This window comes from Aricia agestis, chromosome 16, assembly GCF_905147365.1.
Source record: "Aricia agestis chromosome 16, ilAriAges1.1, whole genome shotgun sequence".
NCBI lineage: Eukaryota > Metazoa > Arthropoda > Insecta > Lepidoptera > Lycaenidae > Aricia > Aricia agestis.
Window position 1 is genome coordinate 2140520 of NC_056421.1, and position 27597 is coordinate 2168116.

The window sequence follows — 27597 nt, forward strand, 5'->3', positions numbered from 1 at the left end:
ATTTTGTCTACCGCCCACTTTGAGAACAAATTATGTTTTAGCGCACCCCATGGTTTCAATTTAAAATGCATCTAGATGAAATAAATCACCCCCCAAGCATCTACACAACGCCCCCATTTTTTCTGGGTCCCACACAGCCCCATTACCCCCAGCGCCCACAAGGGACGTTATCGCCCACTTTGGGAAATGCTGGTCTAGATAATTGTCCATAATCAACGTCGATTGTGCAGTGCAGTAAAGGAGTGAGCACACTGAGACGAGCCGGGGCGCAACGCAAAAATCCGCCTCCATTTAATTTGTATGGAAGCGGATGCGCGTATCGCACACTGTGCCGGGGCGCATCGGCGCGGATTTTTGCTTAGCGGATTTCCGTCAATGCGACACGGCCCGATAAGACCCACTGCGCCCTGGCAAGACCCGCTGCGCCCCGGCAACAGTGTGCTGTAGCAAGGGGCGCGCGGATGTGATGCGATGCGGCCCGGCAAGCCTCGGCTCAAAATCCGTCAATGCATGCGCGCCGACCCGCCTCGGCACTCCCCGGCACAGTGAGCGTTAAAATCCGTCCGACCGCGATGCAACCCGACCCGGTAATAGTGTGCTATTGCGCATGCGCAGCGCAAAATGCGCACATGTGCTATTGCGCATGTGCGCATTTTGCGCTGCGCTGAGCCCCGATCCGCTCCGGCACGCCCCGGCACGCGCCGACAAACTGTGCGCATACCTTTACGGAATCATTGTGGTAATCATGGTTAATCCACCGTGGCTCAACGTAAAGAGGTGGCGGCTTCACATACGTATCTATGTGTCTTTCTTTCCTGGTTATGTAAATAATTAAGGACCCTTTGAGAAACTAAAGCTGCACAGATTCGGAGTTTCCGATTATTAAAAGTTACTTCTTAAAAGATTATTAAAAGTTTACTTAGTTTAATTTCTAGATTAAGGGCCAGTTTCACCACTTCCTGCAGATAAGTCCCGGATAGGCTATCAACAACTAAACTTGACAAATAAAGTATGGAGAATCTGTCAAATAAGATGTGCATAGCCCATCCGGCACTTTATCAGGAAGTTTGGTGAATCAGAAAGAGCTTCGATCAAATATATTTGATCAGATATAATTGATCGAAGAAAAAGAGGATTTAATTTAATCTAAGCCACAGAAAATAATATATTGGTACGAGGGCTGCTATTTATGTATCCGGAATTAAAAAAAGAAACAAACATACTCGTATATCATTAAATATGGTTTTATTGCTTTTCAAAATATTCGCCGCGATGATCGACACACTTTTGCATACGCTAGAACCAATTTTCATAGCACTTTTTCCATTCTGATTGAGGTATCTCCAAAACGTGCATTTTGAACGCATCAACAGCCTCTTCGCGGCTCGAAAAACGTTGACCACGTAATTTGTTCTTCGCGTATGGAAATAAAAAGAAATCGTTAGGTGCCAAATCAGGGCTGTACGGCGGATGACCAGTCAATTCGATCTTTTGACCCTCCAAAAACTGAGTTGTTTCAGCTGAGGTGTGACAGCTAGCATTGTCGTGATGTAATATGATTCTGCGTTGTCGGTTGTCCTTTCTTATTTCTTCAAAGACTTCTGGTAAACAAATGGTCGTATACCATTCAGAATTAACCGTTTTACGATTCTCTAATGGCACTGTAGCCACATGTCCATTAATTCCAAAAAAACAGGCGACCATTTGCTTCAAAGTACTTTTTGCACGAGTAACTTTTGTTGGTTTCGGCTCATCTTGGAACACCCACACCGTTGACTGTTGTTTAGTTTCGGGGTCATATGCATAGATCCAAGATTCATCACCTGTGTAGATATTATAAACGGCTTTTGACGTACCACGGTTGTATTTTTTTATCATTTTTTTGCACCAATCGACACGAGCCCGTTTTTGATCGATTGTCAAGTTGTGCGGAATCCAACGCGAACATATTTTTTTACAGCCAAATGTTCGTGTAATATCTTATGTATGCTCGTCATACTTATGCCTAAGGACGCCTCTATCTCGCGATATGTAACATGACGATCACGCATTATTAGTTCCCGCACAGCATCTATATTTTGTGGGACAACAGCTGTTTTTGGGCGACCTTCTTTATTTTCATCCGTGAGCATAGACCGCCCATGATTAAACTCACTGTACCAGTGATAAACAGTGTTTTTTGATGGTGCTTCATCTCCAAAAGTTGCGGTGAGTTGAATAAAGCACTGTTGTTGATTTAGCCCACGCCGAAAATCGTAGTAAATCATTGCACGAAAATGTTCACGCGTTAAATCCATGGCAAATGAAGACACGCAATTTTCAAAATGACGCCACAATGGAAAAATAATTGACAGTCACATGAAACAAAATGTATTCTTCAACCAAAGAGTTCTATTTTCAAATGTTGTAATTACTTTTTAAATATTGTTCTTGTAAGTGGCCAGTTCCGGATACATAAATAGCAGCCCTCGTAGTACCAATCTAAGCTTGTAGGCACCATCTCTTTTTGATTTAATCTAAGCTTACAAGTTCGTTTTTGAATTTCGTTTATCACGTATGGATTATTAGTATGGATTATAAGTTATAACAATCTACAGACTACTGATGATGGTGTATCAAGGTAACCAAATGTCTTGCGTCACTGACCGCGAGTTATCTGGAGCACTTTCAAAGTTCTATTGTTACTAACTAGTAACTACTTAGTTTAAATACAGAATATTACATTAAGGGTATGGTTTCGGATACGGATACGGATGCGCAGACTGTTATTTAAATAGCAAAGTGAATATCGAACTTGTATGCTTAATAAAGAATTTGAATTTGAACTTGGTTTGTGCCTGGACACGAACTCGGTTCGGAGCGCACCATGTCCGCCAGACAGTATCTTATATCTTTAAACGAGCAATTCTTGTATATATATAAATATATAAATGGAATCTCGGAATCGGCTCCAACGATTTTCATGAAATTTAGTATATAGGGGGTTTCGGGGGCGATAAATCGATCTAGCTAGGGATCATTTTTAGAAAATGTCATTTTATTCGTGTTTTATCGAATACCGAGCAAAGCTCGGTCAAATAGCTAGTTATTATTAAAATTAGCTAAATTACCGAACCAAGTTCGATCATCTGTAAGCAGTTTGAGCATCGCGTCGCAGTGTTGAAACTTGTTGACCATAAACACATTATTATGCCACACACAACTTAAGAATTATCGCTCGGAGAGACTGGAGTTCAGCATAATATAGCCCCATAGAAACTGTGTCGTTATTTGTACTGTCGTCGAATTATCGTTATTGAATAGTTAACGGTATATACAATATCGTTATTAAATATTTAACGGTCAGATTGATTTAATAATCAATTTACTTTTGACGATAACAATAATCGATTTACAACTGCGTCGGTAAATTGAGATTAAACAAGATGGTCGATTAACTCAAAATATTCCGTCTATATACCAAAATACAGGTCCATGTGAGTTTGCTACGATTAAGGTACTTCTCTGCGGGCTAAGGTTACATTGCGAATACGGATGATTCTGATACTGATTCGGATACGTATTTGGTCTCGGTTTCCGAAATTATAACTCAAAAACTCTTACTTTATTATATCAGCTCGACGCTCGTACCTCTAGTTCTCTACATTTAAAATATCATAGTTACTTATAATAATAAATTATATTTTATTACGTACTAGATGTCCCGCGTGGCTTCGCTTGCGTAAATAAGGAATTTTACGGAAACCGTACATTTTCCCATAAAAAATAGCTCTTGTGTCCCCACTCCCTTCACTGGTCTACTACTCACTATCTGCGCCAAATATTGCCATAAAAAAAATATCCAAAGCCGAACATATAACCTCCTCGTTTTTTGGAAGTCGGTTAAAAAATTGCTCCAGTAGTTCGTAATTTCTAATATTTCCCCCGTTTTTCCCACATTTTCCTGAGTTTCTTCGGTCGTATTAGTCTCAGCCTATAGTCTTACTCGATAAATGAGCTATCTAACACTAAAATAAGTTTTTAAATCGGACCTGTAGTTCCTCCGATTCCTTAATCCAAAACAAGGAGACCTCCCGCCTCTGCAATGCAGCTTTTCAGAGGGCCGCCCTTGTTTGCACTGCCAGGGGATGAATCACTAAGGACACCGATCTTTGCCATTTCACTCTTGCAGGCCATACTTACTGCTCTTTGGAGCGCTAGAAGTTCGGCTTGGTAGACGGTGCAATACGGCGACAAGGCAAGCTTGACAGCCTTTGTCTCGGCTTCATATTATGATCCATTGCACTTTTTAACTACTCAATCTATGTTATGTCATGCCTCTTGGCATTTCCTATTAGGTTTACACTGAAATAGACGAATATCAGTATCAATATTTTCACTCCAAATAATAATTTTTCATATGGTCATAACTTTTTACTGAAAGCTTATTTTTAATTTGTCTTGTAATAAATGTTACTCTATATTTAATGGACAATAAGTCAATATTGGTCTCGTTAGTGGTGGAGGACCACTTTACTTCATTCTCCTTTCTGTCACTATGACTTCACGAAGCCCTGCAAAATGCAAATAGTTTGTCCCGGATGAACTTAACGCATACAAACATTACTCGGTAGACAATATTGTTCCTATCAGGTAATATAAGTACTTGAATTTTATCGTCTTGATACTCAATTAGTTTAGTGCACGTACAGCCGCTGATCTGAGAACTCGTTTAAGTTAACTTTAAAAAATAAGTGAGAAAAAAGAAGTGATGTAGACGCAAAAAGTGTGAGAACTCTACATTTTAACAGAAATAGTTTACGACTTTTTTTTAAAGTGACAGCTTTAAAGTGTTTTTTTATGTGTCAGTGTTTTTAAATATCGAAAAGAAGTTTTTTTTGTCTATCTGAGGCTTTCAATTTTAAAAATATGGATAAAATAAGTTTTACTATAAACGGAGAGAGACACTCACTGTGTAAGTAATTTCTTAATTCGCATTGGAATGTTGTTTTAATTGAAGTCACTTAAATTAACAGCTATTCGTTAATGACTCGATATCTAATTTAAAGGAAATAGTAATCTAATTTTCAGAGAATCAGTGGTAGTAATAGTGTTTCGTTTTGTCAAATCTCAATATTTTTTATTAGGGTTCCGTACCCAAAGGGTAAAAACGGGACCCTATTACTAAGACTTCGTCGTCGGTCCGTCTGTCCGTCTGTATGTCTCCAAGAACGGTAATAGCTAGAGAGTTGAAATTTTCACAGATTGTGTATGTCTGTAATCTGTTGCCGCTATAACAACAAATACTAAAAACAAAATAAAATTAATATTTAAGGGGGGCTCCCATACAACAAACGTGATTTGTTTTTTCTTTTTTACTCTATATCAATAATGGCAACAGGTAGGTACTTGACTTTTTCACAAAATCCTTAGTTATATATGTAATTTAATATTTAATAATAATTTTAAAATAAAAAAAAAATTAAGGGGGCTCCCATACAAAAACACAATTTTTGCTCTATAATGGCCTAATTTTGCTCTATACCTAATGGTACGGAACCCTTCGTACGCGAGTCCGACTCGCACTTGGCCGATTATTGCATTATTTAATACATATAATATATTATTAATATGAAATAATTAAATGTTGCTCGCAATTCAGTTGAACTGAATTTCGTTCGAGCGATTTTTCCGCCGTAAAAAGCATCAGGCGGCCATTAAAGTATATTATAATCATGTTTTATCAAAATCGATTAAGTCAGGGGTTCCCAAGCCGTGGAAAGGCAAGAGGGTGTCGTGAGTCGATCCTCCATCATTATCCGAAACGAAACCACAAAAATTATAAAATGAAATTATAATTATGTAAAGCAGATGATTAAAATATTTGTTTATTATTATTTACTAATTACTTACTTAACGTATAATAATCATTATAGGTGTTTATCTTATGTATCTTTTTGAAATAGCTAGGTAGAATAGGGCGCCGCGCCGTGAAAAAAATATATTATTGCGACCTGTATAGGCTGTAAAACTGAGTCGCAGGCCGTAAAAGGTTGGGAAACCCTGGATTAAGTACGTAATTAAAGCTTGAAGATATAATCATACAACTTCATGCTTTAATTTGTTATAAGCGCACCATACACTGTACTGTAGAGTCTACAGTTGTAGACTGTTGTATATTAATATTGGCTTGCTATTCGCTATTGTATGGTGCGCGATATTCTTGTGCAGAGTGTGCTATGAGCTATATACGTATATAGCTCATAGCACCGTTCTATATGTTATAGCGTAGTCTGAAACCAGCTTTATCGAAGTTGTACTCCTCAGCCGGTACCGAAGTCTCCTCTTCCACGTCCCTCAACGACTACATCAGAAACTATGCTGGGTTGTTCGGTACCAAAGCGATGTGTCACGAGGGGGGCTGCGGGGCCTGCACGGTCACCGTGTCCCAGGTACACCCTAACACGAAGGAGCGGAGAGTGGTGGCTGTTAACTCGGTGAGTTTGGACTTGGAAAAGGCTCTATAAAGTTAATATATTATTACTTATTATTATTACATTTACGGCCTATTTCACCATTTCCTGATAAATTGCCGGATAGGCTATCCACAACTTATTTGACAGAGGGCCTGTTTCACCACTTCCTGATAAGGTGTCGGATATATAACTTTATGGGATAGCCTATCCCATAAAGTTATTATACCTAGCGGAATAGAGCAACAATCTCGAGCTGTCAAACGAAACCGAAATTGGTTTCATCTGTGTGTAAAAATATGTGTACGTATACACTTACACAAGCATGATTGAGCATGATTTCTATGAGATAATTAGCACGTGCCGACTGGACGTCAAAAAAAGAGTGCTGCTGTCATGTATCACACGTCTCTTTTTACCACGCAGTACTCAGTACAGTGACATCTCTCTTGCTCAGGCCTTTGTTTCTCTATTCCGCTAGGTATATTAACTTTATGAGCTATCCACAACGTATTTGACAGATACTCCATACTCTATCTGTCAAGTTAAGTTGTGGATAACCTATCCGGCACTTATCTGGATTAGTGGTGAAACAGGCCGAGAATCTCCAGACTCTATCTGTCAAGTTATGTACGCTACATTTGACCTGGATAAAAATATGATAATAATAATACGCTTCACAGTTCACACCACGTCAGTCTGGCCCCGTGCTATGTACCTAAAGGACTTGTGTTGCGAGTACCAGACAACGGAAATGTATTTAATACTTGATACTATACAATATACATAATTATATTTAAGATTTGGTTTTTCTCGGGACTCGCGGAGTATATTCGTAGCGAATTTATTCGAAATCGGATAAGTAAGTAAGTGGTTCAGAGTAAAGAAAGACGTCCACATCTGTCGATGTCACTTGAGTATCAATAATAATTAGTGTGTGGCCAAATAATGATCACTCTGCAAGGCTGTCACAGACAGAGCAGGTAATGTAAAGATGTATATTATAAGCACGACACATCTCGATACATATATCTATAGAAATCGTCAGGAGTGTGTGATACATTAATATAATATATTATATAAAGCTATATATCCCGGGATGTGATGTATATTAATATACATTACCTGCTCTGTGTGTGAACTCCCGATTATTAATGACTACTTTAATTTAAGAAAGAGTTAGAGGAAAAAATAAGAATATTATGTTACATTAATTGCAGTTGTGTATGTCATAAGTCATAACTCATAATCTTCATTTATTAAATTTGAATAATCAGAATCTCCAAATATTTCACATTCTGTCCGCTTATTATTATCAGCGACATACAAGTGAGGCGTGAATTCCATATTCTATTGTATTCATGTTCTGGTTTATTACTAAGTATATAGTTCTTTGCTGTGTAGCCTCTGTCTTAAGCGTTATTAGTTTAATTCATCTTTTGTACATGTTTGTACCATCGAGGAAGTTGATTCCTTTGCAATTGACAGACCAACGTTATTTGGTCGAATATGTCAATTCAATGTTAATTGTGATCTGTCGGCTGGGTTTGACGTAACGCAACCAAACTACTTAGGTCCCCGATTTGCATAGGAACGTAGCATAGGAATCAACTTCTCTGATAGTACCTACTAATAATTCATTTGTAAGATGACCCGTGAAATTCGTTTCACATTCTCCGTATAAACCTCCTTACAAACCATCCTTCCCTGGACCGCCACGAATAATCTAAGACTTGTTATCGAATTTTAGACTTGGGTTGGGTTGCACCAACTAACTTTAACTATAACTGTAACTTTAACTATAACTTTAACTACAACGCAAAATGTCAAATCTTTGGTTAAAGTTAAAAATGGACGACATCAAGACGCCATATTTAACCATAACCATAGAGCTCGACAAGGTTTTAAATGCACGTGGCGAAAAGAGGAACTAACGCTGTCATCATACAAAAACGTCATTTTTGACAGTTCTCCTTTACCAGCAGCGCCCCCGCCCACGTTTCATTTCAAGCCTTGTCGGACCAGCTGTCATCTGTCAAATTCTGTGGTCAAAGTTAAGGTTAAAGTTAAAGTTAGCTTTAACTATAACCATAACTTTGGCCATAACTTTAACTTTAACCACGCCTCTGGTACAACCCAACCTAACAATATTGAACATTAAATTTTCATTATATAGATAGACGGATAGATAGCAAACAAGATTTTGAACAGGCCTAGATTGAACTTGAACAATTTACTTGAAAAAATTGGTAACTTGGGCAGCTATTTACTTATAATCTGTTATGTACTTATTTACTCATTTTGTGTTCAGCGAAGCATTAAGATATTGTCAAAATGCGTTGAACGTATCATCTTACGACTTTGAGACAAAAACATGGAAATTTAATATTTATTATACGTATAGTATTTTTATGTTATCATACTGTATTGTTTACAGTTACATAAGAACTAAATTGCATATACTTATGGAATAAAACCAGGAAAGAGCAAACTAATTGGTGTAAGATGTATCTTAGACCAATTAGTTCAGCACGATCAATTTGGAACCTTTGAACTTATCAAGCAATATGGTTATATTGCTCGTCATTGGTTACTGGCGTTGTATTTCCTATAAGTTTTGAATATGCCTAGCCACAAATACATTTTCCTCAAGTTTTTAAGCTCTATTACCTAGGAAGTCATAGAAGATACTCTTGTTACATCTTTGACGTAAATGACCAGGGAGTCAGGAAAGTTGTAGAATGTAGATCCTCTGGTGCTCCAAATACCAAGTTTTAAGACCGAACGAACGTGCAATTCTTTGGGTATAATACAATATGTTCCCCCTTTTTAATGACGCAAGGGAAACGCTTGCGTACCACCGGGTGGGGTGCTTCAGTTAAGCTGAAGCACCCTTGGGGTATGTGGATAACTGGTCGGCGAGAGGCCACCCACACCCACAAAAACCACCTGCGATTTACCATACGTAAATCGCAGGTGGTTTTTCACGGATGTCAGCTGGATCCTGTTGTTGTTGTGTTACTCCCACGACAATATATTCTTATTGCAGAATTGGGTTTTATATGCTTTATAATGACATACGTTCAGATTTTGCACAAATAAAAATATGTTTTTATCACCTGAATACAGATATCATGTTTGTTTAAAGTAGATGACGTACGCCAAAATTCGTTCATATTTTTTTCGGGATGAAAAGAATCTTATGTCCTATCTTGGGATTCAAAGTAGCTCCATACCAAATTAAAAAAAAATCGGCTCCGCTCTTTGAGCGTGACGAAGCATCAGACGGACAAAAAGACAAAGACACATTTTGCACTTATGATATTACTATGGATACTTTCAGATTTCAATAGTTTTAATAGTAATAATATTAAGAACCCCATAGTAAGGTCCCTGGTCCTTAAATACCCAGCCCTTTAGTATCCACAACGTTAACGTCACCTCAACTATTTCAGTGCCTAGTCCACGTGTTGTCCTGTCACCAATGGGACATCACCACCGTCGAGGGTGTTGGTGCCAGTCACCGCGACATCCAGAAACGCCTGGCCGAGTTCAACGGCACCCAGTGTGGGTACTGCACACCGGGATGGGTGATGAGTATGCACAGGTAAATGATGGCTTGGTGCTTAAACAAACGTTTACCGGTAGATCAATACACCGATAGAGGGCCATACATAGCATTCCCGGATTGAAGTAAACCGTTAACCGACGCAACAGATACCACATCTGTGTATAGTGACTTTGGTCTGACTGGGTATAACATCTCGCTCAGTCATAAGATTTTCTTTTAGGACTTCCCACATTTTCCCACAAAATGTCACCTCTGGTGGCTGGGTGCAGACATACAAAGGCCAAAGTATCCAATAAAAATTAGTAAAGTGTAGTTGAGTTTTAAATGGATGTTCTCATTCGCGTCTTACACCTAAGTCTGAGAGAGTTTGTTGGATCATCTGCGGACCTGTAAGCGAGCGTTTATCTACCTGCACCATAACTTTGTCCTGGACTTTTCTTTCTATTGTTTCTTGGCAATACCAAGAATGTGTCAGACATCCTGATGTTTATCTTCCCGTCTCTATCCTTCTATGTATATCTATGCTTGTCTTAATCATTAAACTCCACATTCTCAGCCTATACGAGGGTTCAGAAGCCAAGCTGACAGAGCGGCAGGTGGAGCGGGCGTTTGGTGGCAACATGTGCCGCTGCACCGGCTATAGACCCATCCTCGACGCTTTTAAGTCCTTCGCTGTGGACGTTGTGTCATCTATACAGGTAAGAGGTAACTGTATTTGTTGCCCTGTGTTTTGCAGCTGCAGTTCTTCAAGGATAATAGTAAAAAAGTTATAAAAGTGAGTCTAATCCCTCAACTAGCCTTATATGTAAGTATCATTCCCCAACAAGCTTGAAAAGTAAGAACCATTCTTCAAGTAGCTCTAAGAAAGCCTTAATGTAATAATAGTAAAACCAGTAAAACCCTGCTGATAGTTTTAGTTGCATGAAAAAACGACGACACGAAAATCAAAATAAAATCTGCATTATACCTCGGTTAATCCGAATTATTGTCTCTTTATCATAGACTAGATGTCCCGCGCGGCTTCGCCCGCCTAAATTAGGAATTTTACGGAAACCGTACATTTTCCTATAAAAAATTGCTCTTATGTCCCTACTCACTTGGTCTACTTTATATCTGTGCCAAATATTGCCATAAAAATTGCTCCAGTAGTTCGTAATTTCTAATATTTCCCACGTTTTTCCCGCATTTTCCTGAGTTTCTTCGGTCGCATTAGTCTTAGCGTGATAATATATAGCCTATAGTCTTACTCGATAAATTAGCTATCTAACACTAAAAAACAATCCAACAGACTCCGCGAACTTTGTCAATCATCATTTTAATAATATTGGCAAAAGATTAGCTGAAAACATAAAAAATAATCAAAATACAATCAATCAATACATAAACTTATTACCATCATGTTTACACACAATAGGCATGGTTGAACCCGACGCATTGGAAGTAAGTAAAATAATTACTAACCTTAAGTCCGAATCCGCAGCAGGTTGGGATAAAATACCGACCAAATTCATAAAAATGGCTAAATCCACACTAACTCCCATAATTACACACTTGAGTGTTATTAGCTTCAGAAATAGAACATTTCCAAAAATATTAAAGCGGTCAATAATACACCCAATCTTTAAGAACGGTAATAGGCAAGATATTAATAACTATAGACCGATATCGGTATTGACAGTAATAGCAAAAATTCTTGAAAAATTAATTAACATACGCCTAATAAATTATCTTAATAAAAATAATCTTTTATCTACATCCCAATACGGCTTTCGGCAAGGACTTAGTACTGAAGATGCCATACATGATCTGGTAAAGCGTATTACAAAAAGCATTGATAATAAAAATAAAACACTATGTATCTTTCTAGACCTAAAAAAGGCATTCGATACGGTTCATATACCACTTCTTCTTCGAAAAATGGAGAAAATGGGAATCAGAGGTCCATTTATGGAACTTATGACCAGCTATCTGACTAATAGAACACAGCAAGTAAAGCTAGACTCAAACATCACTAGTGATGAAATGTTAACTTCTGAATATTCTGTCCCTCAAGGTAGTGGGCTCGGCCCAACCCTATTTTTGATGTTTATAAACGACTTAACAGACTTAAAATTACATAACTGTACTATAATATCGTATGCAGATGACACAGCATTGCTATTTGAAGACGTAAGCTGGTCTACAGTATATAAATGTGCGGAAACCGGACTATATAAGGTAATTGAATGGCTAAACTTAAACTCACTTACATTAAACACAAGTAAAACTAACTATATCCCATTTGCTATCAATGCGTCAACCCTGCCCCCTAGTAATCTTAATATAACCGCTCATCAATGTAACTTAAGACCAAATAATAACTGTTCTTGTCAAAAAATAGACAGGGTGTACTCAACTAAATATTTGGGTGTAATTCTTGATAGTAAATTGTCATGGATCCCGCAACTAACAGCTGTCTCAACCCGCATCAGAAAATTAACCTGGATATTTCGATACTTACGTAACATTATGGATAAAAAACTTATAACAAATATATATACCTCCTTAGTACAATCTGTAATTCTTTATTCCATAACGGTCTGGGGAGGCTCATCAAAGACACATATAATAAACCTAGAACGTGCACAGAGAGGGCTACTTAAAATCATGATAAAAAAGAAAATTATCTACAACACAGAACAACTCTATAAAGATTGTAATGTGCTATCTGTAAGAAAACTATATATACTTCAAACTATACTTAAGACACATAAAAATACAAAAATAGAATCAAGTGTACTGAATAAAAGAAACCCTCGTTGTGTTATCACCCTACCAACAGTGCGTACATCATTTGCAAAACAACAATTTTGCATATGTTCTATTATACTTTATAATAAAATAAACAGACTTAAACAGATTTACTCAATTCCATACAGTAAGTGCAAAAAAACATTAATGAATTGGCTTAAACAATTAACCTATGGGGAGATTGAACAACTACTGCAATAACCGTTCAAATATTCATTTTTATTATGTAATATATATTATTTATTACAATAATATTTTAAACACATATAGTGAGTATATGTATATACATGTTTGTACTCAATAATTTATATTTACAAAGAATACATAATATTGAAAAATAAAATATATAAGTATACCTTTATTATTACAACACCTGTAACACAAATAAATAGAGCACTAAAATGCACACACACACACACACACACACACACACACACACACACACACACACACACACACACACACACACACACACACACACACACACACACACACACATACACACATACACACACACACACACACACATTGAAACTAAAATATAGAAATATTATTTAATTTATACTAGGCCTTTATATCTTAGATAAAAAATCAATTATTATGGAACAAGCATAAATCACTGTAATGTCATAATGTAATTCATGTTAGACCGATAGAGCGGGTCTCTCCTAATACAAGTTCTACTTAAAAGGAGAACTCCACCACATTGCAAAAATGTAAATTTAATGAAAATAAAGATTTTTTGATTTTTTTTGATTTTTTTTTAACACTGAAATAAGTTTCTAAATCGGACCAGTAGTTCCTGAGATAAGTGCGTTCAAGCAAACATACTCTTCAGGTTTATAATTTTAAGTAAAGATTTTTTTCAATTATCGCTTGACAAACTCGAGTCTCGATCTAAAAGACTATGAAAAGTACCAATGACAGGGTCATTATAGGCTCATAAGTCATAACCATGGGACGATGTATGGTATAATAATATGGTAGTGATGATGATGATGAATGTAATTTGCATAGTAGCATATGCTTTCCGTTCTTAAAACAACCGAAACTCCCAAACTTGTATCTATAAAGAATCAGGAGTTCTCTCAGCACCTTCCGAACCACGGTATACCAGGTATACTTCGGTGCAAAATCTTACTTGTTGGTAGCATATGCTTAGAATACTTCGAAGTCACCACATGTTTCCATATAAATTTTGAGGAGTTCCCTCGATTACTTATGCATTCTTCATCAGATCACCACTTTTGTGCATATAATACCAAATTGGGATGATACCCTATACACCAAAAGAAAAATTTTGAAAATCGGTTAACAAACGGCGGAGTAATCGTTGAACATAAGAAAACGAACATAACACCTCCCCCATTTTGAAAGTCGGTTAAAATTGTAGCCTATGTGTTATTCTGATGTATAAGCTATATTATTGTAAAGTTTCATTAAAATCCGTTCAGTAGTTTTTGCGTGAAAGAGTAACAAACATCCATACATCCACACATCCCTACATCCATACATCCAAACAAACTTTCGCCTTTATAATATTAGTAGGATAAAGGAAGTAGTGATAATAAATGATAGTATGTAACTGGTTGTCTGGAAGAAACCGCTGTCAGCGGTAAGACCGCCAGGTTTGATTCTTATGTTATTTTATTTTAAATTGTAATTTAGTTTAGGTTTGTACAAATATAGCATTTTCTATCTATCTATCACTAATGTGCATAATTATTAACTACTGACTTAATTATTATGGAATGTTGTGCATGTATAATCACATCACTTGTGCATAATCTAATCAGCATCGGTATATTTTATGATTGTATAATTAGCACTATATCTTGACTACATATCGTTTGAGCTCTCTAGGTTCGAACTGTAGACTTTTCATTTCTCTAGTAAGTATACCGAAAACACAGTAAAAAAACTCCTGTCTAAGAAGACTAGCAACCGTCAAAGAGTCTTCTAGGAGTTCTAAAGTAGTGATCACAAGTTAAACACATTAATCAATGACAACGATTAACAATGATTATGATAATGATGATGATGAATAAGGTATGTGCAAAGCAGCCAATGTTTTTGTTAGTGCGGGGATCACAAATAGAAGTGGCGGATCAAGTTTGTCCGGCGCGGCGTGCGTGCCCTTACAATTGGCAGGGTCAGTGACTTATACTGATCCGTTTAATAAATACAACATTATTTATTGTGCAGTAGGTAAACGATAATATTTTGTGGTTTAAATTGAACAGTCATGATCAGTCAATAAACGTATTAGATTTATAAATCTTAAAAGTCTTACTAAAATCGAATGCCCATTGCCCACTAAAAGTACGTTTCAGTGGAAAGAGAGCGTTGGACGAAGTCACAATCAACTCAAAAATGCGCGGTTTCCTAGAGATGAGACAAACTAGATCGATTTTTTTTCCCAATTGCCTCCTGAGTCCTGCGTGAAAAATGGCATAATAATACAATCGCATCTAATAAAAATATATAATATACTAGCTGTGCCCCGCGGTGTTCCCCGCAATTTAAGTGATATACTAAGAGTCAGGACTCAGGACTCAGGAGTTCTCTCAGCACCTTCCGAACCATGATACACCTTGGTGCAAAATCTTAATTGTTGGTAGCATTATATGCTTAGAATAGTACTACTTACGAAACCGAAGTCACTACATATTTCCATATAAATTTTTAGGAGTTCCCTCGATTACTTATGGATCCCTTCATCAGGTCACCAATTTTATGAATATGATACCAAATTGGGATGATAACCAAAAGAAAAATTTTGAAAATCTTCCGCCGTAAAATCAAAATTTTTTCATTTTACGTACATCAACGTAAAATGAAAAAAATTTGATTTTACGGCGGATTAATCGTTGAACATAAAAAATCGGCCGAGTGCGAGTCGGACTCGCGCACGAAGGGCGCCCTTAAATTTTTATTTTATTTCAATATTATTATTAAACATTAAAGTACACATATAACTAAGGACTTTGAGAAAAATTCAAGTACCTACCTGTTGCTATTATTGATATCGAGCAAGAAAGGCCAAAAAAATCACGTTTGTTGTATGGGAGCCCCCCTTCAATATTAATTTTATTTTGTTTTTAGTATTTGTTGTTATAGCGGCAACAGATATACATAATCTGTGAAAATTTCATCTCTCTAGCTGTTACCGTTCTTGAGTTACAGCCTGGAGACAGACAGACAGACGGACATACATTGAAGTGTCAGTAATAGAGTCCCGTTTTTACCCTTTGGGTACGGAAACCTAAAATGAATTGTAGAAGAAGTTTATAAAGCTTTTTTCTTTCAGGACGTTGAAGACTTACACAAAATGAAATGCTTAAAGAAGGTGAAAGATAAAGAAGAAGACGACTGGTGTGTTATAGACAATACCAGCGAATCTCTACTGTCCCTCCATCTCAGTGCTAGTAGATGGTACAAAGCGTATACTGTTCAGGATGTATATAAGGTATGCTTTAAACTCAATATCAACCAACAATTAAAAAGCTATAATCTATAGTATAGTCTATAGTAACAACCTGTAGTTTAATTATTATTATTATATTATTCTAGATTAGGGTTCACCAATTAGTTTCGCTCGGGGTCCGTTTTAAGAAATAAAATGACTTTCGCGGTCCGCAAATATAAAAAAAATTAAACAAAGGTATTACGGAAATCACAAATGTATTAATTTACGTGTCAATTTTTGATGATCTATCTGAAGTTTGGATTGAAATTGGTGCAAATCAGTTTATCAGTAAGTCGAGACCGACATTTATTTTTAACGAAGTTCATCATCGAACATGCTTGGTCCGCACACAATGGGTCGGTGGTCCGGATGCGGACCGCGGTCCGCCATTTGGTGACCCCTGTTCTAGATGACTCTCGCAACTCTGTTGTTCCACAAATTCGATAATCGGGCGGAAAGTTTTTATCGCGCCATAATATGCTTATGCCGCGATAAAAACTATCCTAAATTTCTTTCCAGGCTTTAAAGTATCTCCATCTTAAATGTCAACTAAATCGGTTCAGTGGCTTAGGTGTGAAGAGGTAACAGACAGACAAACATATATACTTTCGCATATAATATAATTCTATGTACTTATGGATTTTTTTTGTTATTCGCGATATATCAATCATCTATGATTATTAAAGCATTAATGATTGGTCTATCGCTGGTAAAAATTAAGCAAGACTGTTTTTATCTTAAAGGTACCTAAGGCCATTGTTGAAACCGTATAAAAACATTTTCTGATACTTTACAGATACTGTCCAGGGAAGGAATGGATAGTTATAGATTTATTGCTGGCAACACTGGAAAAGGTAAATTTAATGGATGGATGAGTAGAATGCAATTAGATGTAATAACAAATAGCAGCCTTGGACGAAAATGATTACTCTAGAGTCTAGAACTTACTTCATAGTACTGGTAGAGCACAAAAATCCTGTTTTATACTGCCTTGGTCCATAATGGACCAATACAAATATCTTTATTAGGAGATATATTTATTAGGGGGACCATTTAAATATGATATCCCAGGAACGACGTCGATTGTGCATAATTATCTGGATAGTGCCGTAATCATGATGACATTCATAGTATACCTAGGTCTACCAGGATATGGCCAATTTGGACGGCAGATTTTCAAAAAATATCCTTGATTATTGGATAATTTTTTTATATTTGCATGTTTCACACACAGAATCAGCCGCTATGAGGAAAATAAAGGATCAAAATGTTTTATTCCAATTACCCCGGTATTGCTAGAGTTAATTAATTATTTTCTCACTTTTTGCCATCAGATTCTGGTAGACCTATACCTAATTATCCATCCAACGTAGAGAAGGGCTTTCAGAAGAGCTACAAACTCTTGCTTTAATGGTCCGACATTCTTTAGGTAGTATCAGAATTTATTCATAGGCAGAATATGTCGGATGATCTACGTAATTTGGTCGGGCTACATCAAGCCCAGTTAACAGATCATAACTGAGTTCGATTTCATATTATGATCCTACCACAGACATAGATCAAGATAGATACCGCATGTCGCTCCATTTGTATGAAAACGAGCGTGCCACTTTTCGCTACCTACTGTGACGTACCGATGATAAGAAACGTGTCCATTATCTAGGCCAACGTTAATATTCGAATTTTTAGCGCTCAATACGGCACAATTAGGCATTTAGGCATTTTTTTTAATTCTGATTGACGTCCGATTCCGATAGTAGACTAAAGAACAGACTTTCGAAAGACGAGCATTGCTCGTCGTTTGGGAACGCGATATGGCACGCGAAGTACCATCGAGGAAGTTGATTCCTATGCAATTGACAGACCAACGTTATTTGGTCGAATATGTCAATTCAATGTTAATTGTGATCTGTCAGCTGGGTTTGACGTAACGCAACCAAACTACTTAGGTCCCCGATTTGCATAGGAATCAACTTCTCTGATAGTACATACACATGCGGTATCTATCTTGATCTATGTCTGTGGATCCGACTAAACAAAGTAGAACCGCAATCTGCCTGTTAATTAATTTCTCTGATGGTACTTTCTGTGCGCATATCCTCGAAATTGTAAAAATATTTTCAGGAGTATACCCCTACAAGACCGAGGCACGGGTGAACATTGACATATCATCAGTGACCATATTGCGAGACACGTATACTGACGAGAACCTGGTGTTGGGAGCCGGGATGACCATCAGCGAGGTGATGGCCACCTTCCAGAAGATCAGGAAGAATAATTACGACTTCCACTACTTGGAGCAGTTCTATAAGCATCTGGAGTTAGTCGCTACGGTGCCTGTGAGGAATGTGAGTTTGACTGCTTTTATTTAAAAGGGCGACTAACCCAAAAAATCAAACATCGTCTTTTCTCTTCACACTCACGCCCGTCTTTCATATGCCAGGTGAAAAAGGACGACGCGGATTCGTCGCCAAATTAGTTTTTTCTCAATAAGTCGATAAATATACAACATTTTAAAAATCCGCTAGGTCAGTTTCTCAATGATAGAATTTTATACAATGTGTTAAATTAATAACTTAGTTCAATGCACGGTTATGGCAATAAATGAAAAATTCGTGAAAATTAGATTAGATGCATCGTTGTGATTTTTTTGTATCGAGAAAATTTTAAGATATCGTGTTTTTGCTCAGGTCGAATTCTTAGAAATATAATGTAGTATCTAATTTTAGAAAATGAAACAATTCGGTGCTTATTTTTAAGTATAAAAATGAATTATAAAATCGAAAATTTTGGGTTAGTCGCCCCCTTAAGGCGTGTTTGGAATACAAGTACAATGTTTCGTAAAAGAAGTTAATAATGAAGGTTTGACCATGTTACAGACAATAATATAATATTATAACATACGCCAAACATAATGCCTACACAGGGTGTTGTCTTTTTCTGTTTAGTTTGTGACTTATCAAAAATACCTATAGGACATGGTTAGTGCCTGGAACTAAACGGTTGAAACGTTAAAAGTACTAAAATATTAACTAACGTGGGAGAGCCATGCTTCGGCACAAATGGGCCGGTTCGACCGGATAAATAGCACGTTCTCACAGAAAACCGGCGTGAAACAGCGCTTGCGCTGTGTTTCGCCGAGTAAGTGAGTTTACCGGAGGCACGATCCCCTACCCTATTCCCTTCCCTACCCTCCCCTGTTACCCTATTCCCTCTTAAAAGGCCGGCAACGCACCTGCAGCTCTTCTGATGCTGCGAGCGTCCATGTGCGATGGAAGTTGCTTTCCATCAGGTGACCCGTTTGCTCGTTTGTTATTTCATTTAAAAAAAAATGTCATTTCCTTTACAATTTTATTCTTCAGATCGGCACCATTGGAGGTAATTTGGCACTGAAGAATTCACACCAAGAGTTTCCGTCAGATATTTTCGTACTGTTAGCAACTGTAGAAGCAACTGTGACAATAGGTAAGTTAAGTTACTTTAACTAGCTAAAAAACAAGACTTACCAATAAAATTCCTAATGCATTATAAATGTTATGCTTTAGTTGACAGCGCCCTAAAGTTTGCTGAAGTGAAGATGCAGGATTTCCCCAAGACCGACATTAAAAACAAGCTCATAGTGAATGTGAAACTACCCCCATTGTCAATGAGCCACCTAATAAGGACATACAAGGTTAGTTTTAAATTATATGATGATGATGATGATGATAATGATGATGATGACGTGATGATGATGATTATAATTATGTAGATGATGAAGATAAATTTGTTTTTAATGATATTTCGTTAAAAAGCAATAAAAACATTTCAGATAATGCCACGAGCACAAAACGCACATGCCATAGTAAACGCGGGATTCCATTTCGTTCTGGATTCGAAAAAGGAAGTGTCTTCCGCCGTTTTAGTATTCGGCTCTATCAATGAGCACTTCATCCGAGCGAAAGAGACAGAGAACATTCTGAAAGGGAAGAAGCTATTTTCTGATGAGACTCTACAGATAGCTATGAAGACATTACAGGAAGAATTGAAACCAGATGATCGACCACCGGAGCAATCGCCTGCCTGCAGAAAGTCTATTGCTTTAGGCTTGTTTTATAAGGTAAACAAAGAAATCTTTTTTACGCAAGTTAGTAAATTTCTCATAAAAACACAGAAGCCAAAAATAACTCTTTCACACAGTGAACTTTATACAAGGGATACATACACCCTAAAGTATTATCACTTATGCTATGCACTGAATAAGCTTTGCGAAGTCAAACGCCTTGATGATTAGAATTTTAAGATGTTAAGAAACAAATTAAAGTCCTAAAGAGAAAGGAGAAGCCAAAAGTATTAGTATATTCCAATAAGAATAAAGATAATTTTGTCCTTTTGCGATTTTCAGGCAATTCTCTCTTTGAGTCCAACAGTCAACCCCCGCTACAGATCTGGTGGAGAAGACATAGTAAGAGAGATATCGAGAGGCACACAGGTGTACGATACTGACAAGTCTGTATGGCCTCTCAACCAACCAGTACCGAAATTGGAGGCTTTAGCTCAGGTAACTAGATACCAGCAGTTTGAATTTTGCTTGAAGAATTTAAAAATGTACTTATAGGCACAAAAAGAAATATCGTTGCCAAAAACCTTGTAGGTATGTATTATAATATTGTATGCAATGACTCAACGAAAAACTATTTGCTATTGATTTCTCGTACGTGATGTTTCGTCTCATCATTAATCACTTTAACGATCTATTGACAGCTCATTTGGGCTATTGATTATTATATCAACTATACTAGAAAAATATATTATATATACAAATAAAACTAAGTACTGTTGCAATATTTAACTCAGTTAAAAGTACTATCAGTAAAATAGCGGACTTACGTTATTTGATGTCAAGTCTCTATTTGGGTTGCGATCTATTCTGTTTCAGCTAGGCCTGACGTATCCTGCCTAAATTACGTAGACCGTCCGCCACTTGCCTATAAATTAATTTCTCTGACAATTCCAAATAAATAGAGTAAACTGCAAGATCCTATAAGTTTTTAATCTCATCACTTTCTCATAGTGTTCTGGAGAAGCCAACTACGCCTGCGATCGTGTGCCATCGCCGAGACAAGTTCACCTGGCTTTCGTCACATCCTCCGTCTGCTTGGGGGAAATTGTAGACTTCGACGCATCAGAAGCGATGGTACGTCGTACAAGAAATAGTTACCAAAGAATACATGAACTGAACTTACCCAGGCTTGTTTATTTTTGACCTACTCTGCTGTAGCTTAAATTCTTCTTTTCGCTATTTCGATGCGCCAGAAGCGATGGTACGCCTTACTATGTTGTAGTTACAAAAAATACGTCCTGTGTCTTGACTTGCCCTGCCTAGTTCATTTTGGACCATCTCTGTTAAAGCTTTAATTCTTCTTCAGCTAGACAACAGCTTACAAAAATAAATCATATTTTTTTTTTCATTTTTAGAAACTATCAGGAGTAGTCGCATTTTTGACGGCCAAGGACATTCCTGGAGGGAACAATTTCACTCCTAAAGACGTACCCTGGCAGAATTATAATGAGGAGATTCTCGCTTCGAAGACTATATCCTACTACGGTCAACCAGTTGGCGTGATAGCAGCCGTGACCCATAAACTCGCCCTGAAAGCGGCTGGTCTGGTGAAAGTTAAATACAAGAAATCCGACAAAAAACCTGTGCTGGACGTAAAATCGGCGCTGAATGCCCCAGATAAGGAAAAACGAGTAAGACTGTTGTGTTAATTAATTAAAGGTCAAAAAGTGGATTACTATTTACTACCTACTTAGTTGTTAAATTTGTGGTGTGTACCACAAATTTAATAACCAAGTAGGTAGTAAACAGTAATCCACTAACACCACATTCACAAGTGGTGAATGTATCAGAATTGAGTACTTCTGTTCCATAATTTCAACCTTCCTTTTAGAAAACATTATGATAATAACAGACGCAGATCCAAGTTTCTAAGGTGCATGTAAAAATTGCTGGTTAAACTTTTCAGATACGCGAAGACGCGAACGTCAAAGCAACAGAACGAGGTTCCGATACAACCCATGTAATCAAAGGCACTTTCTCCATGGGTGATCAGTACCACTACACCATGGAGACTCAGAGCTGCATGGCCACGCATACAACACGTGGCTTGAAGCTGAGATCAGCTACGCAGTGGATGGACTTGGTTCATGTTGCGGCTGCGCATGCGACTGGGTTGCCGCTCCATCGGTGAGTCGTAAACTTTGGAATGGGTCGGAATGGTGGTAAAACCATTAACCAGTATGACAACGTCTCATCTCATCTCATCATTTGTCCAATAAGTGAGCTGGGGAATTTTCCTGGTCATCCAACGTGGGGTGTGATGTGCTTCGAGATTCCATATAGACGACGGTTTTGACTTACCTTGCTTTTCTGTCTATAACACTACTATGATTTATTATTTCTTGACATTGATGTCCTACTTTTTTTTTGCAAAAGATGGCCCCGTGCGAGTTTCTTACGCCGGTTCTTCTCGGCGGGGTAGTTCCCGAACCGGTGGTAGGCAACGTAGTTTCTTCGTTCGACTTTCAAAAAGTGTATCATGATACCCATTTTGAATAAAAAGATATTTTATTTTATTTATTTATTTTACTGCTGGGCAAGGGGCACTTGTCTTTCCTTCCTTAATTATTTAATCTAAATTTTTGCTTCATCAAATTCGTCGCATATTATAAATAACCTTACGCAATTCTATCGTTTACAGTCTAGAAGTAGAAGTCCCCCGCGTTGGCGGCGGTTACGGCGGCAAAGCGTCGCGATCCGCGCAGATAGCGTGCGCGTGCGCAGTCGCGGCGCATACTCTGAAGCGAGATGCAGTTCTCGTACTGCCCCTGTCTGACAACATGGAGATCGTGGGGAAGAGACAGGCTTGTTATACGGAGTTTGAGGTAACCTTTAAACGTTTTATTTAAGGAATTACTTAAAAAATATAACTTAACAACGTAAAAAGTAAACAATTTTGAAAAAATAAGTACCTATAGCCATTACTATTCTATTGACACCTAACTTGTTGAAATTAGTTGTTAGCCTCTACATACATATATAGACTGCCAGTTCCACCGTTATTTTCGGCTTTGCCGTAACCAAGTTAAAATATAAGGATAAAGAGATTAACATTCATTTTAAATTCCTAAAGGTTGGAGTCAACGACGATGGTGTAATACAGTATTTAGAAGTGGTATACTACTCTGACTGCGGATGCTCCTACAATGATACAGCAGGTCTGGACATAGCTGGTGTCATGACCAACCTCTACTCCAGTAAACGATGGACTATTAAAGGCTATAGTGTGCTGACTGACAAAGCTAGTAATACGTGGTGTCGAGCACCAGGTAAGAATAATTAAGTCGTAAGCAAAGCAAGAGCTAAAAGAGAAGTACTAGTAGAAATAGGGATAGATGATGAGAATGTGTCTAAAGAAGATAAAAATACTAAAAATGGTTATGTTGATTGTTTAAGAAATATATTTACAGATGTAATGTTAATTCATTTCAGCAACAACTGAAGCTACTGCAATAGTAGAACACATAATGGAAAGAATAGCGCACGCAACCAAAAAAGATTCCATCGACGTAAGAATATCAAATATAGCTCCGGAGAATAACGCCATAAAGGACATCATTGATACGTTGAAAATTGACTCTAAATTCGATGAGAGGAAGGCACAAATTGAGAAATTCAATTCCGAAAACGCTTGGGTGAAGAGATCGTTGAAAATGTCCCTCATGTCCTTCCCGATTTCGTATTCAGGGAACTTTGCTGTCACCATATCTGTATATCACGCTGATGGGACAATCCTGATGTCCCATGGTGGGATAGAAATGGGACAAGGAATTAACACCAAAGTGGCCCAAGTGTGTGCCTACATATTGAATGTACCTCTAGAGATGATAACTGTGAGAGGTTCTGATAGTTTCACTTCCCCCAACGCAATGGCAAGTAACGGCAGTATTACGAGTGAATCAGTTGCTTTCGCGACGGTGAAGGCTTGCAAGGAACTGCTAGAGAGACTAGAACCTGCCAAAGCTGAACTGTACGAACCGAAATGGATCGATGTGATCAAGAAGGCGTATGACAAAGGTAAGTATCAGGGAAATTTATTGATACGCAGATGGTGAGCCTACGAAATTGAGCCGAGTAGTGTCAAACCCAGTTCCCGACAAACATAGACCTGACATACCTAACCAACAGTTGCGGCTGCGTTTCTACTGAAGCGGAGCGGAGCTTAGCGGTGCCGAATTGGCCAATCACCATGCTCGAAATCTTCGCTGTCATTCCGCTGGAATAGCACGATTGGTCAATTCGGGCACCGCTAAGCTCCGCTCCGCTTCAGTGGAAACGTAGCCTAATAGCACAGTATAGTAATAATCCTAGTCCCTATCATATTGCTATACTGTGCTAATAGCATTGAGTAAATATTCGTCTATGCTAATAGCGAAGATCCGTCATCTACCTATGAATCAATAATTTCTCTGATGGTAATATTTGTTGTTAATATTGTAATATTGTTGTTGTGTTGGTAATACGAGTATTGTATTTTGTTGAATTTTGAGCAAGAAATATATTATTAATATGTTATGTGGGTCGTGCCTAACACGACCCATTAACATTACTATCACCAACACTTGATAGTCACTAACGAGCTTATCACCACCAGGCATCAACTTGCAAGTGAACGCGATGACGTCATCACTAGACCACCTCGTCGGCTACTCTATATACGGCGCGTGCGTCGCTGAGGTTGAGCTCCATGCGCTGGAGGGGACCACTCAGCTGTTGAGGGTCGATTTAGTCCAGGATACAGGGAGAAGCATGAGCCCAGCGTTGGATGTTGGTCAGGTATGTTATTGCCCATGGACGTACCCAGGTTATATAATTTCTTTAACCAGGTACATTTTAAAAGTAATTTTCGAGGGTCTTCGGCAAATCGATTTATTACGTCTTCTGTGAAAGAATCGCTCATATCTTTTATAAGTTTTTTATGAAAGCACTAGATTTTCGATAAAAGTACTAGATAAGATACTTAGTAGGGACGTCAACTGCATGATCCAGGGGGGGGGGGGGGGGGGGGCCCCTCCCCCCTCGGTACGCCCATGTTATTACCGTAGAAATAGCCGTAGTCTGATTTCTGATAAACTGCCCTGACAAAACCACATCAGAAATGGTTGTTCCCTTCAGAAACAGCTATTTTCTGCACTTAATTTTTGTTTTATTGCCATAACGAAACCATTTGAGAAATGTTGCAAGCGGCACACACTTAAGAATCTGATGTGCGGTGATTATTGTAAACAAAGCAAAGTAAGCAAAGAGTAAAAGCCAGGTAATCACGCCAGCAACTGCTATTTTAGTACTTTGGATTGAAAAGTTTAATGAAGAAGACACATTTATGGCAAGGCATACCGCATATAATCTCACCCACGATTTCCACGTTCCTCAATTTGCAATATGAAATTATTATTCTGGAAGCCGGATGGATTTCTTTGAAATTCCTTGAATAGTCTACTCGTATCGTTGCAACTTGCAATGAAACTGATAAAAAATAAAAATAAATAAAAAATGTTTTATTTCTGAGTAAATTTGAATCAAATTTTTTCAGAATGTCTACCTGATGCCTACCACCGGTTCGGGAACTACCCCGGCGAGAAGAATCGGCGTAAGAAACTCGCACGGGTTCCACTTTTTACCAAAAAAGTGAGAGAAAAATTATTCTTTTAAAATAAAGTTTACAATTTTGTAACTTAATATTATATACAATGTCAACATACATAATTGTAAGTCATAATATAATAATGTAGAAGTAGCCTTGCAAGAAGCCATCCTACTCCCAAGATGTGCCATCTTCTATGAAATCATTGACCTTATAATAAGCTTTGGCACACAAACGCTCTTTGACTACTTTTTTAAATTTATTAACGGAAAGATTTTGAACGTATATATACGTATTTTTAACGATTTTGACGATATCCGCGTATACAAAAGATGGATCTTTAAGAAGTACCCTAAGACTGGGTTGCACCAACTAACTTTGACTTTAACCTTAATTATAACCGGAAAAATTGACAGATGTCGTATGAGAATATGGGGTGTTTGGACGCCATATTTAACTTTGACTATAACCACGCCTCTGGTGCAACCCAACCTAACATCTCCAATTTCAGATCGAAGGTGCCTTTATCATGGGTCTTGGACTGTGGACCAGCGAGCGCCTTGTTTACGATCCCTCAGGAAAACTCCTTACTAACAACACCTGGACCTACAAACCACCTGGGGCCAACGATATTCCAGTGGACTTCAGGGTCTACTTTAGAAGAAACGAGTCTGCGAATGTTGGAGTGTTGCGGTCGAAAGGTTAGCAATTTGATTACGATTGTTAATCATGGCTTTTCAAAACTGCTTAAACTTTGTCTTTTTGCTAAGCAGAAACAGTGGCTAGTTACTTAGAACGAAGTTTAAAATAATTTTAATTTTAAAACCGCCTTTACCTCCATAAAAAACAAAAAAAAAACACTGCTCTGTCGACAATGATGCTGCATAATAATAACTTTCTTCGTATTTCAGCGACTGGAGAACCAGCCCTAGTTTTGTCAGTAGTGGTGGCGTTTGCTATACACGGCGCTATAACAGAAATTAGGAAGGAGTTCGGATACAACGACATTGACTGGGTTCCGCTAGGTGAGTACCGAGTAGAGTATAATATTATTATGTAGTGCTACCAGATAGAAACTTAGTAATTTTCTGATGATATCGTGATATGAAACTATAACTTACGAGTTACGTGATGCAAATTTGACCAAAAAAGTTGCATCTAATATGTAGGTACACCGTATACGTATAAAATTCTCATATTATGAGTGTTTGTGCGCAAACTTCTCCAAAACGACTTAACCGATTTTAATGAAATTTTGTATGTAAGTACATTCGTTAGGCCTGAGAATAGGTTTTTATCTACTTTTTTATGGCATATATGGCTGAATTTATATGGCAAAACAACGCTTGCCGGGTCAGCTAGTATTATGATATTATAATTACAGCGATTACGTCGCGTTTGTTTTCAGATACACCGTGCACTGTGGAACACATCATGAAGGCAATCTCTCCCAACGTCGAGTCTTACAAACTAAAATAAATAAGTACCAAAATATAACTAAATCTTTTGACTACCTATATCTACTCGTACTATAATTCGTAAATGCATTAATAATAACTAAACGGCTTACAACATTTTGCGGTAACTGAAAACTACTGTTATTCGTTTTTTAAATTCGATTTAGGTATA

General features: G+C 37.7%; 1 protein-coding gene across 1 annotated transcript; it reads left to right on the forward strand.

Annotated features, from left to right (window-relative positions):
• Nucleotides 1–4850: 4850 nt before the first annotated feature.
• Nucleotides 4851–27463, forward strand: LOC121734826 (xanthine dehydrogenase 1-like). Its single transcript, XM_042125449.1, has 21 exons — nt 4851–4954; nt 6307–6476; nt 9908–10059; nt 10580–10721; nt 16124–16282; nt 17079–17136; nt 18407–18630; nt 19645–19747; nt 19828–19955; nt 20094–20381; nt 20667–20822; nt 21336–21458; nt 21740–22015; nt 22291–22511; nt 23026–23209; nt 23458–23653; nt 23817–24401; nt 24979–25160; nt 26480–26669; nt 26880–26993; nt 27377–27463. The coding sequence occupies exons 1-21, from the start codon at nt 4909–4911 to the stop codon at nt 27445–27447; spliced, it is 3768 nt and encodes a 1255-aa protein (XP_041981383.1). The 5' UTR covers nt 4851–4908; the 3' UTR covers nt 27448–27463.
• Nucleotides 27464–27597: the final 134 nt, after the last annotated feature.